General features: G+C 38.9%; 1 protein-coding gene across 2 annotated transcripts in view; it reads left to right on the top strand.

The window, feature by feature from the left end:
- The window catches only part of LOC122660599 (BEACH domain-containing protein B-like), a 146,960-nt gene that overhangs the window by 63,752 nt on the left and 68,389 nt on the right, over positions 1-14,819 (top strand). For both annotated transcript variants that reach the window (XM_043855976.1, XM_043855977.1), the window contains one exon: positions 14,547-14,615. In XM_043855976.1, the coding sequence (XP_043711911.1) occupies positions 14,547-14,615 (69 nt within the window). The remainder of the gene's footprint in view (positions 1-14,546; positions 14,616-14,819) is intronic.

Genomic DNA, 14,819 nt, shown 5'->3' with positions numbered 1-14,819 from the left:
GGTCATTTCAGATTTGGTGGAGGGAGACACAATATGTTAGATCCAACAAAACGCCTCATTCATGGATGGAATCTTCTCTCCTGCAAGGATTTGGCTTTTGACAGGCTGAAGATCAAAATCTAATCCAAACAAAATTAGCAACCAGGAATTCAGCATGTTGAGATTTGAGAACTTCAATATCAGTTGAAAGAGGTTGGTGCACATTAAGTTCCTCCCACATGCCTTTTAGAGAACTGTAGTAGTCGCCAACAGATTTTCCATTCTGTTTAAAGGAGAAGAATTTCTCATATAAATCATATGCCCTGGACATATTCTTATCTTGAGAATAGCTTTCATTGAGATCATCTCAGACACCGTTGGATGTGGCATGAAACATTATGTTGGCGGCCACAGAAAACTGTATACTGTTCCACAACCAACAAAGTACCGTGGCATTTTCCGTCATCCATTCCTTATACTCAGTAGAAGTTGTAGCAGGTGGTGGCATAGTTAGATAGTCCATCTTCCGTTTGGCAGTGATATGAACTCTGATTGCCTATGCCCAGAGAAGATAGCTGGATGCACCATTAAGCTTGACAGAAGTAATATGGACATTGAGCGAGTCCACTGGAGGTTTTGAATCCCCCATTATGTATATAAAAGAGTATCTAGAAATGATATCTCAATGAAAGAAACACACAAGAATAGTCACAGCAGTCCAAACTCCAAAGGTCAATAGTATGTAAAGAGGAATGGTCAGTAGCACTAACACCAATAAAACAACCAATTCGGGCCAGAAATAGCAGTTCAATAGAGGTCAAAGTCAACAATATCGATGGGGTTTACATTCTGGTCAGATATAGTATGTCAACAGCACATAAAAACCCCCACAATGTAGCAATGATCCGACGGCAGGATAAGAGATGAAAATTAAAAACCAGAATCTGAGATAAATAAAACTCATATTTGAGGAGATTTCTCACCATAAAGAATCGGAGGCTTGGATCAGCCTTAAGTTAAGGTCGAAGGACCTTACCAGGGTGGGTAATAATGCCCTAAAGTATTGGGAGGATCTGATGATTGGATACTCAAAAGGGACAACATCACTTTTGTCAAAAAAAGCCCCAAAAAAGGGCATCCACCAGATTGAAAACAGACAACAAAATTGCAGATTATGTGAGCCGCAAGTGTAGAACCCTTGAGAGATGAAATCTGCTCGTAATGTACTCCATATTCGTGATGTTAATCAATGCCTTCAGTCTAGATTCATGTTGTAGAGGATCCACGCAAGATGCAACCAGTAGGTAGATGAAAACAACAATATGCCATAAAATGAACCCCTAGTTTTTCATGTTTTTCTCAACTAGGGTTTCTTAGAATATACAGCAGCATAGGGTGCTGCAACCCACAAGAAGAAAACTCCTAAAGGTTTTTCAAAACAGAAAAAGGAGTGGTTGATACTGATTTAGAGAAGCTATGATACTATGTAACAGTATGTGAACCTGAAAAGCAGTACCTATGATAGAAGGGAGAAGAAGAAGAGAAGAAAAGGAGTAAAAACGATGAAGAACAAGGGAATTCTTGCCTATCTTGGTCTAGTCCTACAACATATTCTATATTTAGGAAACCTACCAAGAGTAGGAAACCCACTAAGAGTCTAATTACAGACAAAGACAAAGTAAATAACAATGACTCAATGACTTAAAGCAAGACAGTAACTCAACATCAAACACCTCTCTCTCACGACTTAAAAATGACTATGAGACTCCAACTCACGGTACTGCTTAACAATTACAAACATGCAAGGACTCCAATATGTAATAATATGATACAATGGAGGTCAATCTCAATTTTTATAGTTTTTCACAACCTTAGGCGAACTTCTGACTCATTTAGCATGCTCATCTTGATAGAAATTTGACTTGTGAAGAGAGTGTGGGGCAGTGGGATCCTCTTATCACTTGCACCCACCTGCATGACCTAGATAGCAATTCACTAATTGTCATGAGTCATGACGGTTATCAGGACCCTCTGAAGGATGAAAAATGTCCTCAAATTATTTATAGAAGAAACAAGGAAAATAGTTTTAGGCCTTTAGCATTTGGTTGTTGGTAATAATCCAAATTCTTGAGACGCATATATGGTGCCCTCATTCAGTTTGATCAGGAAGGTAGTAGAGTTAGACCTCAACCGCACATTCCTTTGTCAGTGCATCATTGAGCAAGTTCTTGAGGGCTGTAGTTTCGTTGGCAACATTTGAGGGATCAGAATAGCAAAAGTTTCTCGCTAGGTTACCTACTTTGAATGAGGTGTTGATACTGGATGTTCTTTGAAGCTTAAGGGATTCATTTTGCTAATATATGTATTATATCAGAAAAGAGGACAGCAGTTCATTTGTTTATTCATTGTGATGTGCTGTTGTCTTTCTTCTTTATATTTGGAGCAGCAAGAAGCCAAGAACTACTCCAAGAGATAAGGACTAAAACTGCATTTGGCAATTTTTGTAGAGAAGGCAAGGGTGGTTTCAAAGTTGTCTTCACTGATTGGTGGTTTTCTCATGGCTAGGCAACCACGAAGAAAATGTTTGTTGGGGATGCTTAGCTCCAGGCACTGATGCAGTTAAGACTGCCTGATTGGGCCTAGGAGGACCTTATTTTGTGTCTTGGATGGGTTGTATGGGCTTTGGGCTGATTAATTTTGGGTTATGTATTGCACTAGCCCTACTGGCCCTAAATTATGACTTATGAGCCCACAAGGTGGTGGTGAAGTCAGTACAAGAGACTAGTAGTTAAGAGAGTTTTGAGTTAAATAGTGATACTTAATAGCTGTCTAAGAGTTATGTTTTTAGTCTATTTTGTTAAATCAGTGTGAGAGTGATTTGGATACCTTTTATGAATTGATTTAGGAAATTGAAGAGTCTATATGTATGTAAACACTTCCCATCGATTAGTATGTTTTGATTGAAATCATTAATATTATTAGAGCTGGGTTAGGAGTAGCTCCGATACATGATAAACTTAGAGAAAGTCGTTTGAGGTGGTATGGCCATGTTCAACGTAGCTACGAAGGGTCGATGCCTTAGAGTTTGTGTCGATGTTGTATGCCCCCCCCTCACTTTACTTCTTTATTATTATTCTACTGTCTCTTCTAGGATCCATGTAGCCAACCCCACTAAGTTGGGATAAGGCTATGATGTTGTTGTAATAATATTATGGCTATGGTTTGAGCCTTTGAGGGGCATATCGAATTTGTACTTGTGCATGGTTATGTTATAATTCCTCCTTGGTTAGACTGGTGATTGAAGCTTTGCTTTCCTAGTTCTATTCTTCTTAATTTTGCTCTGGATTTCTTTAATTTTCCGGCCAGTTTTCTGTTCTAGTAGTAGCTGGTGGTACTCTGTTTTCTGGGTAGATTTTGAACTATCAAGGTTTGTTCGTACTGCTAGTGTACCTCTCAGATTGATCTTCTGCTCTCGTCTCTTGTTTTTTTTCATCTGCCAAATTTTTACTTTAGATTCACCCAAAAGGTCAGAAACTTCCTTATCTGCATCTGCTTCAGAAAAGTCAACAAAAAGTCATCCTTCTCAGATGAAGGTCAAACTCTGATAATCAATCACGAATAAATAATATAGATACTCTTCAAAAGATGGCAATGATCTAATGGTCGGATTTAGAGTTTTTAGAAGAGGATCAAATCTGAAACTGGGAATTCAGCAACTAAGAGATTTCTAATTATCTCAATCCAAGGGTCAGATCAGCCTAAGATTCAAATCGAGTTACCTTCTTGGCTGGTTAAAACAAACCCCAAACCTGGTTCCCTTCTAATGGCTAGATTGCGTAATTAGAGAAACTTCAGTTCTGAAATAGACAATAGACTGAAACATGGAGAAAACCAATATCAGTAAATCCAGAAGTCAGATCAGCCCATAAAGCTGGTTGAAGGAAAAGTTTTCCAGATGAATATTAACCCCAAAATCTGACTAACATCTCATGGCTAGAATAGGAGTAATAGCATATTGCAGGTTGAGGATCCGCCGCCAATGAGGAATTCCAACAATAAAGTATTTTTAAACCCAATCTATTAGGTCTTTCTTATCAGCAATAAACTCCTTCCTCAATCACAGTATAATAGCAGCAATCAAATACCAAATGAGTTAACACTGACCAGTTCAGCAAGCTATGGAAACACGAAGAACACGAAGAAGAAATAGAATAGAGGAGTAACCTGAGCTTCCCACTCGATATTCAACCAGAATCTCACCAGTTACCCAGCATCTGTCCAGGGTTTTCTGCTTTACACAGCTCCAATGGCATAAACTGTTGGGAAATACATATCCCATTAATCCCTTCTTATAGGTTTAATGTAGTCCTCTAGATAGGTAGGAGACCTACAAGGAGCCAAACAACCGGATCAAATAACAAAAGGGGCTGCTGGTTCGAATGGACAACACTAGGATTTAGGTCAATTCCTAGGGTTTGGGTTGGATATTAGGAAAGGGATTTATAGGGTATTAATGGGCAGGTCTAGGGGATCAATATGGTATAAAAAGGTTAGGGTTTGGATGAGTTTTGAAATTCTGCAATTTTGGACAGAATTGAGTTGCAGGTTTTGGGCTTTAATGGAGTTAGGGTTTATGGGATTCAAACAAAAAATAAAGGGGATCAATTGGGGGAAAGGATTAAAGGATTAGAAGAAGAATTTTGGCATCAAACTTACAGGAGATTCCACTGGCAGCAAGCTTCGACAGTTGTGAAGGATAAAGCCACCTTCGAATTTGAAGAAGATCCTCCCAGCTGTCACGGCGTAAGGAGTCAACCGGATTCCACCAGTCCCTTTCCACCTTGATAGAACCACAAGGATGCACACTCACAAGGAGCACAGGAGCAGCAACAATGGCAGCCAACAAGCAAAAGCTTTTTTCATTAATCAAATTCGTGTTCAATGGTAGCCTCCCTTGCAAACTTATATAGAAGACTCAAAAATAGACTTAGACACTAAAAAGGAATGGCCTAATCCTATCCCTAACCTATTAGGTAATTTAAATTGACTAGGAAACTAAAATACTAAAGGAAATAGACTCAAAACATGGCTGGACTTATGGAGTCCTAATCCAGCCCAACTTACATCACATGACCACTTAAGTTGTCATATGACCACTTAACCAAGTCACATGATTACTTAAATTGAACCAATTGGATGCAACCAATTTGAATCGGTTCAATTAGAAAACAAAAAAATAAACTAAGTATTGGGCTAATCCCGTATGCAACCTATGTACCCTTAGTTTAGGCTCATTAAAGTGGTCTAATACATAGAAAACCCTTGGGAACAAAGGCCCAATATGTATATAACCCAACCCTAGGCTTATTTCTAAAGCAAGGTTCTAAGACTCGGGTCTCGGTGGCATCTCGGCCAAGCCAGAAACCGAGTCGAGTCGAGATCTCGGCGAGTTGGTGCAAACTTTTTTTTTTTGACTTGGACCCCCAACAAGGTGGGTTTTACACATATTTTGGGTCTGAAACTTGATATCCAGCCTATTTGAGGCCATTTAAACACAATGGCATGCCCAGATTTGCCAAAAAACAAGTCCAAATATGAGTTTTACTTTGGACCATAGGTTGGTAGGCGACGAGTCGTACTAAAAGTCTAAAACAACCTACTCTACATATAATTTAGTAAAACTTAGCAAATTTAGCAATCAAAACATTCTAATTAGTACATATCAAATTATCAATCAAAACAGTACATTACATCAATGTTCACTGAATTTGTTACATAAAATGTGATTGAGTAATAAATTCATCCCCAAATTGATCCACAAAGAATTCCCATGTCATGGAATTGCTATAGTGTTGCACATAGTGTGACACAGCTGCCATATAAGTCTCTCATCAACATATACCAATCTCCCTATCTTAGGGTACATGGGAGGCTGTTGGTATGTAGTGTAAGATCCATTGCTACTGTCATATTGAGTTTGAGGCATGTATGGTTGGTTTGGGACTGGGAATATGTACCCAAAACCTGACCCAGAGCTTTGTCTGTCATACTCAGCTGCTGACTGCCCATACTGACCATAGGCACTATAATCAGAACCGTTGTTCTCCTGGCCATAGTCATAGCCATGATGATGCTGAGATGATTGCCATGACTGATGCTCACTAGTAGTATCTATACTCATGCTTCCGAAACTTGCAAGCATGGTGTTCATACTGTTGTCATCATCTTGAGCATCTGACTGATGTGAGTGTTGGCAACTCTTCTTTCTTTTGTATGTTTTAGGGTGGCCACCATGGTCTTGATCTTGAGTGGCATGCGTAAACTGAGACTCACCGGTGAAACGCACAGGGTCCCCCTGCGTTCCCACCTCATACTGGTACTGCTCGCGCATCCCCTCATGACGATCATCATAATAACCGCCACTCGGCATGCCACGACCACCACCACCACCACCACCACCATCACCATCACCATCATTACCATCACCATCACCACTGTCATCACCACTACCATCATCATCAGCAGTAGGACTTCCTACAGCAGGCTCAAAAGGTTTCGGTGACTCTGCATGTGCACGCACCTCTTGCGACAACATATAATCCTCAACATCAGTGCCGGTTAGAGACGCAATGGTGGGGTCGGGCTTGCCCCCATGTTGATCCATATTAGGTGTACCACGATCCCTCACCCACTGGAATAGGGGATCCTCATCGTCATCAGAGTCCTCTTGGAAAATGTTGGACAGTTCAATGGGTTCTTTATCATTGGCCTCAATTCCTTCACATATGTGCCTCATCCTTAATCTCATATTGTAGTGCACATACACAAGCTGCTCCAGTCGTTCGCTACCCAACCTGTTCCGCCTCTTTGAATGTATCAATGAGAATGTACTCCAGTTGCGCTCACATCCGGAGGATGAACAAGTTTGTGAGAGCACTCTCACTGCTACCTTCCTCAGGTTGGGTGAACTTGTACCATAAAGCACCCACCAGTCGGCTGCATTACATATATAGTAAGAATATGTACATTCTAAAGAGATAAAATTATAATTCATAAATGTAAATATGTAATACCATGCCACCTACTAGGGTCTGACTTTTGTCTACCCTCCACTGCAGCTTGTCGACCGAATCTAAAGTATTTGATCTAATTTCAATTTGAGGAATTAGTATTTCCTATTTAGTAATTACATTCATAAACTAACTACCAAAGTACCAAAGTCTCATACTCTCACCTCATCATTGCAAGCGATTGTGTCTTTGGATTGAGCTCTAACTCGCAGAAGATTTGAACTCGCCTCTAACAATTCTATGTCTAGCCCAAGATCATGGGAGTAGTGATACTTTGGATTCAAATAGTATGCTGGTAAAGTAGACACCACAAATATGATTTGTTAGTGACTTTACTGACTTAATGCCTTTGGGTTTTGAATATGTAAATGTAAAAAAGTTATAACATTTAAAGTGTAAAGTATGTTGAACTCACCAGCTTTATGCAATGGATGACTCAAGTGCTTCTCCCACCGCTCATCAATGATGTTAGTGTAGGACTTTGCACTTCGAGGTATAGCAGCTCTTACCATTTCCTTCATTTTTTGGATGGCAGCATAAATGTGGGCCAAGGTAGGCTTCTTCTCTGTATCAACCATCCTCAGTATTGCCACCATTGGCTCTAATATGGCAACCACTTTCCCCAAGTCCTTCCAAAATCCATCACTTGCAATGGTCTGTTGTGCTGCCTTTGCATCTCCTGACTTAGAACCTTGCCAACCAAACCATTTATCACTTGCAAACATAGACCTCAGACCTATCGCCTTAGTCTGAAAGCTCTTCAATGCAATGTAATTGGTGGCAAATCGAGTGACACCAAGCCTCACTAAATCTCCATTGCATTTCTCCCTCAACAAGGCTAAAGCATAAGAATGGTTGTACACAAAAGTTGGCACTTGTCTTGCCTTATTTACTACACCCGCCACCAAAGTCTTTTTCCCCATGTCCTTCAACATTAAATCAATAGAATGGGCTGCACATGGGGTCCAAAAGAGCCGGATCCTCTTACTCTTCTTATTCATCAACTTCTCTCCAGCCTTTTTAAAGTTGGAACCGTTATCCGTCACAATTTGGATAACGTTCCTTGGTCCTACCTCCTCCACCACTTGCTTCAACTCCTTATACAAGTATGATGCATCCTTTACATTATTTGATGCATCGATGGACTTCAAGAATACAGTCTTTCCATTGCAACTCACCATGAAATTTATGATGGATAGTCTAGTAGGTCCAGTCCATCCATCAGCCATAAGAGTAACCCCATATGTCTCCCACATTGGCTTCAAACTGTAATCTTTCAGCTCCTGTACCTCCTGAGGCAAATGTACATTGTATAATTCAAGTGGTGAAGGTCCCTTCCATCTTGCACCAGCCCTCCCTGCAGCATCAAGGAATGCATTATAGTATGTTCCTTGCGCTACATTGGCTGGAATGCTATGGTAAAGCATGAACTTGCTGAAGGCTTTTCGTGCTTCCCCTTGTTTACCACCAAATATTTGCGGGATGGTTGGCTGGTAGGCATCTTGTTGCCTAAAAGTTGTGGGATCCTGCTCAAAAATGGGATCTGGAGCTTGTACTCGTGGTCGGGTTTGGGGTCATGGTATATTTCTTGTCCCAGTGCTTTTCCTCCTCTCATCTTCTTGCACTGGTGCAGCTGAGCCAGATCCACCAGCTCCTCTTGCTTGCTCATATGTTCTTATATTCTCAAAATGAAAACTTTGTCTACTCTCAGCTGAAGTCTGTTGGTAAATTCTCCATTCAGCCTCTGATTGAAACTCACCAGGTGGAGGCCCAATGTCAGTATCATCTCCGCCACGGACCTCTACACCAGTCCTCTCTAGTACAGTCTCATCAAACTCTTGTTGCATTCTTTCCCTCTCAGCTTTCTTTAATCTTCCTCCTTTCAAGTGTTGTGCCATTATCACTTTCACTTGGATAGGAACATTTGGGCATGAGACAACATCCTTGCCTGTACCAGACAAGTGTTGCTTTAACCTAGTAGCTCCTCCAGATAGCAACTTCCCACAATAATTGCATTTGGACTTCTTTTTGTCTGCGGACATGGGGACTCCATGTTGCCATGGTGTATCAGACATTGTGTACAAAATGTCTTATATTTTACACTGTTACATAAAAAAGCATGTATTAATAACCATGGATCACTTAAAGTAAGGTATTCAAGACTTAAAGTATGCTATTCATAACTCTTAAACGTAATGTCAAGCAACTAGAACTATGAAATAACTATCTCTTATTTATCCCCTAGCCCTAGTATTTATTTCTTAATTAAAAATAATATTTTGAATTTTTTTTAAAAATATTTATAACTTAAAGTATAAGAAAAATATAATGTAATGATGTATTTGACACCATTTCAAGTTGAATATTATGTACATATGTTTCCATAAGCAACAAGTATTTTTCCTTAATATTATATATATTTTATAAATTTTTATAATATATTTATTAAATCTGAAAAATAAAATATTTTTTTTAATGGGTGAAAATAAAAAATTAATCCATGGGGCTTTAGAGCATCCCAAGTTGTTTAACATATATCAAATTCATTTTCAAACAATCACTATTCATCCTATTTTTTTCATTTTCTTTTTTCAAATAAATCATTTATTTTTTCAGAAATTATAATAAAAAATTTAATAACTGAAAAATAAATCTGACTCCATCAAGTGATAGATCGGGCAAAGATGTTTAACATATATCAAAACCACATGAATCTAACAAGTATTACACAATTTTTTTTGAAAAAAATAGATTTGGGAAAAATTAGAAAATACCTTTGAAATCCTACAAATAGGTGATGATTTGAAGTTGAATCTTCACTTTACCACTTGAATCTCACTTCAAACATCATAATCCACCAAAGATTTGAGAGAAATAGGAAGAAATTTGAGAGAGAGAGAGCTCTTGGAGTGTTTTTCTCTAAACTTTAGAGAGCTTTGGACAGAACTTGAGATTTCCGAGTTCTGTACATTGCTCTCTTTTAAAAAAATGGGCATATGGGCATATGGGTCATGAAAATTGGGTAAAAAACCATATAACTCGATACCGAGATCTTGCCGAGATCTCGGCGAGATATTGAAATTTTATAACTAAAAAAACAGAGAAATGGCAATCGAGACTTGGCCGGGATCTCGGCGAGATATTGCAGTTTTAGGAACCGACTCCCATCTCGACTCGCTATCTCACGAAACCGAGAAACTCGGCGAGATCTCGCGAGTTCTCGAACCATGTTCTAAAGAAATAAGCCAATATTTATGATGAACCGGCCTCAAGGTTTTGATGATAATAAACTTATGCCAAAAGTCGGATACCCCTCCTGTCTCCAAAAAAAAAAAAAAACACTTATGCCAAAAGAAACAAATCATTTTACTAACAACTTGCAGAAGTAAGCAATCAACACAAATGAGGAGAAAGAAAAGAAGAAAACAAGAAATGAAAGCAAAGCATTCAAGAAGAAAAGGAGCTTGGAAGCGGTTCACCTCAAATGGAAGAAGACAAGAAGGAAAAGATGAATTAAAGATTGAAGACTTGAAGATCCAAGACTATGTTATAGTTAGTTGCATGCATCATGAATTTAATGAAGATGCATATCATTCATGCATGCAAGAGACTATAGGATGTGGCTTATAGACCCAAAAATACCTTAGTATAAGTTGGATAAAGAATGGATAAAAGCCTATCAGAGACAGACAGCTAAAAAGGCCCAAAATAGTCAAGTGGTCGATCGGATCCGACTCCTCTACTTCCAAACCTTGTACTTCCATCCTACTTCCAGCAGCTCACAGTGTGCCACCTGGCCTGATCAACATTCAACGGATGATATTGAATAAATTCAAAATATTTTGAAAACACAAAGACACATGTTTGAACCACCTATGAACTCAAAACAAACCCAATCGACCGGTTCGGCTCATCAACCCAAATCCATTTCACTCAAACTAAACCCAAACCTCTCATCTGCCTAGGGTTTCAGGTTTCAGATCGTTCCTCTCCTTCCCAAATCTGCTCCATCGCTCCCTTCTTCCTTCTTCTCTGAAACCCTAGGCAGATGAAAGTTTTATGTATCACGAGAGAAATGGCACAGATCATCAATACTTCCTCCATGGCTAGCGTGCTTCTCTGCATCTTCGCCATCTTCTCTGCTGCTGCGATTGTTTCCGCTGAGGAGTCTCTGACGCCGTCGCCTTCGAGTGAGGCAGCAGCTGTGTTTGCATTGCCAATATACGCTGCTATTCTAAGCTCGTTTCACGCCTTGTCTTTCTTCGCTCTCTTCAAGCATTAGATCATGAAATGCTGCGTTCCCTTTTGGCTTCTGTGATCGTATTCCGTTTCTTGGTTTTTGGATGGAGTAGATCTCTGGAAGCAGTAGAGAATAACTAATTTGTCCCCCAATTTTGTTTTGGGGAGATGTATTTATTTATTTTTTCATGTATATATACATACATAAACACTTTCATGGATTATTTGTGATCTCTGATCTCAGATTCATCAGTTAATTCAATTTATTACACCATTATTTGGATCTAAAATGTTTGGCTTTGGTTTCGCATGATGAATACATTTTCGTTTTGGTAGCCTACATATTTGCACAACTTTTATTAGAAATAGAATAGAATTAGAGTAGAACAGAGTAGTGGTGGTCCCTAACCTTATGAAGACTGATAGTAATACTAGCAAATTAAGAGAACCCTTCTTCATCATCATCAATTCATCATTTCAAGAAGTGGGTATACCGACCAAGTTAACAATTGAAAAACGAGTAGATTATATCAAAATAATGAATTTTCTTTAGTTGTTTGTGTTTTTTATGGTCAAATAAAGCAGACTATGGGAAACAAAGAGATTTCTTGGAATATAGCTTCAGTAACCTGTGAGAGTTAGGTAAGCAATCGGATACCGGGTTTGAACTTTGAATCCTCCCTCATTACCGGCCTTGGTTAAAGTTCTTTGTTCTGATTTGACTGGTTCATCTTCACCAAGATCTGGTTTGACAAAAATGGCGGTGCCCAGTTCCTACTGTTTGTCAAGTGTGGGTTTTCCATTCCAACAAACTCTTGAATATCGACTGTATATTTTACAGTTTAAACCATAGAAGAGGAGAACTCTACGATCTCACTGGAATTGTTTTGAGCAGCAACGGTGGTTTGATGTTCATGGGTGAAAGAGAGCAGCAACGGCGGTTTGATGTTCATTTGGGAAGAAGGGTTTGAACAAAACGATGTAGAGTATGTTAAGTTAGGGTTCTGATAAAGGTTGGGTTGGGTTTGGTTTGATACAAACCGGTTGGGATGGTTTGAGTGGGGTTTATGGTGGTTCAAACAGGGCTCAGGTGAAATTCAAAAAATTTTGAATTCATACATTCACAGCCTTTGGATGCTAAAAAAGACAGGTGGCGTGCTGACAAGCCATGGAAGTAAGATGGAAGTACAAATAATGTAAGTAGAGGATTCAGATCCGTGGTCGATCCACCGGTCGACCTGCACACAGTGCCATATCGACCGCTGGAAACAGAAGTCAACGGTTTCAACCAGTAGCCCAACTGTTCGCCCAACGACCAATGGTCGGACAATCGATCGATCGGTCATCTACAGCTTGGACAAGTAATGTCCCAACGGCCATATCTAGCGGTCGACCGGTTGAGTAAAAAACTAGCTGTTAGAGCTAGTTTGACACATGGTTTTTGAGCATTAAATGATGCCTATAAATACCAAATGTGTCAGACCTTTTCACCATCACTACAGTCCAAAAGAATACTTTATTGTGAGGTGAAAAAGTCAATTCTAGCTCTTTGTGCCATCATTACAAGTCAAGAAGAATTCTCAAATCATTCTACCTGACTTCATTTGCTCAAGACCTTATTCACTTCAAGGAGAAGCTCAAGAAGGTCAAGCATCATTGCACTCATATTTGCATATCCATATTCACATTGCAAGAAGTAAGTTGGGACACTTCTTGCCTAGGTAACACTTATTCTACACCTCTTTTTGTTAATTGGTTTCTTACTCTTGAGTCGGTTTGACTCTAGATGAGTAAGGTTGTTGTTACATTTTCCTAGACTGTACTTAGGTTGTGTAAGGGATTCTCTTATCCTTAAAAGATTATAGGATCCTCTTATCCTGGAAAAAGATTTGTAAAAGTGTTTTCCCCACCTATTGTACTGAAAGGGAAAGGTTTAGTGGAATTCTCTCAGGGTTGATAGGAGTGGATGTAGACTCAAGGTTGATTCAAACCACTATAAATGCTTGTATCTCTCTTGTCTTAATTTGCATTATTTTATATTGTCTTGGAAATTTAGTATAATTTTAAAAAGGGCATAAATTCCACTAAGATAACCTATTCACCCCCTCTAGGTTATCCAACATAAACCAAATCTCACTCATCGATAATCAAATCGTCTCTGAGCTAATGGCTCTTACAAGCTTTATATAGCTAACTTAATTCAGAATCATAATCTAACTAGGAAAAGCAAATCCTATTGCTAGGCAACAAAATTAAGAATCAAACTAATGAAAGTAATCCTTCTCACACAAGGTGAGAGTGTTCCAAGCCAACTAGACAACTTAAAAACAACTTAAATTAAAAGACTAACTAATGAAACCTAATTCCGTATGCCTACCTTCTGGCTTCTACCCATATTATAGGCCCATTAAAGTTTTTCATTACATTGAGAACACATTGGATCAAAGGCCCAACACATCCATAACCAAACCCAAGGCTTATTTCCAGTAAAATAAGCCCTTTAGGTGACGTGTCTGCATTCCAAATTTCCAACTATTATGACCTTAGATAGAGTTGAATGGTGAAACAGGATTCATGTAATTGACCCCATTTAATTGGGAACGGCTTTGTTGAGTGCAGTGGAGCAGGGCGGGGGTATGGTTATGTTATCAATTGTAATTTATCTTCTATTTGTTAAATGAGAATCTATTATTCTGTTGTTGCTGATCCAAAAATAGGAGTTCCTATTTAAGTAATCTGGTCATGCATTGCACAAACCATGTGAAAGTTACATGGTGTTGAGCTATTTGAGAAGGTCAAAAATCAAAATACAAGTTTTCATCAATTTCGAAATTGTAGAATCTGGGATGCCAACCAACTGCAGTGAAGCGGTGTGATGATATGAAGGCATGTAAAATGGATTGTTATCAGACACCTTGGAACTGAATGCTTCTTCCTCCAAATGTATTGTGCATACTAATCACTTATTAATGATACCATCTGTATCAAACTGTTTCTGGAGGAGTGAATTTTTTTTTGGGTGTTTGCCTATATAGTGGACCTGTTCGTTTTCCTCTTCATACTGGAGAATACTACATTAAGCCTGGTTGTCAAGTGACTATGCACATTGCAGAACACTGTATGCTTTTGCTTTCATGGTTGCTTATGCTTTATGATTGAATGCTCTCAAACATTTTATGTACTTGACATTTAAAAAATATGGTCATTGTATTTTCTTTCTTTTGTGTACTGAAATGTTAGCTTAAATTCTCTTTACAGAAAGGAAAATCCTTATCCGGCTGTGTTTGGGCTTCAGCTTCTCTCTTTAGAAGTCCTAAGGGAGGCAGTGTATCCTTCAAATTTCTTCGTCTTTGGTAGATTGTCCATTTGCAAGTTTTATTAAATATGGGAATATAACTAAGTGATGACCTTTATACTTGAGATTCGAAAGTCATCTGCAGTCAAAAAGTATGAAGAATGTTTGCATCCCTTTTTCAAAGTTTAAAGCCTGGATTGGATTCTCTGGTTGAAAAATCTTGGAGTGGTTTCTTT

The sequence above is a fragment of the Telopea speciosissima genome, chromosome 4, assembly GCF_018873765.1.
Source record: "Telopea speciosissima isolate NSW1024214 ecotype Mountain lineage chromosome 4, Tspe_v1, whole genome shotgun sequence".
NCBI classification, from domain to species: Eukaryota; Viridiplantae; Streptophyta; class Magnoliopsida; order Proteales; family Proteaceae; genus Telopea; species Telopea speciosissima.
This window is presented reverse-complemented; position numbering and strand designations above follow the sequence as displayed.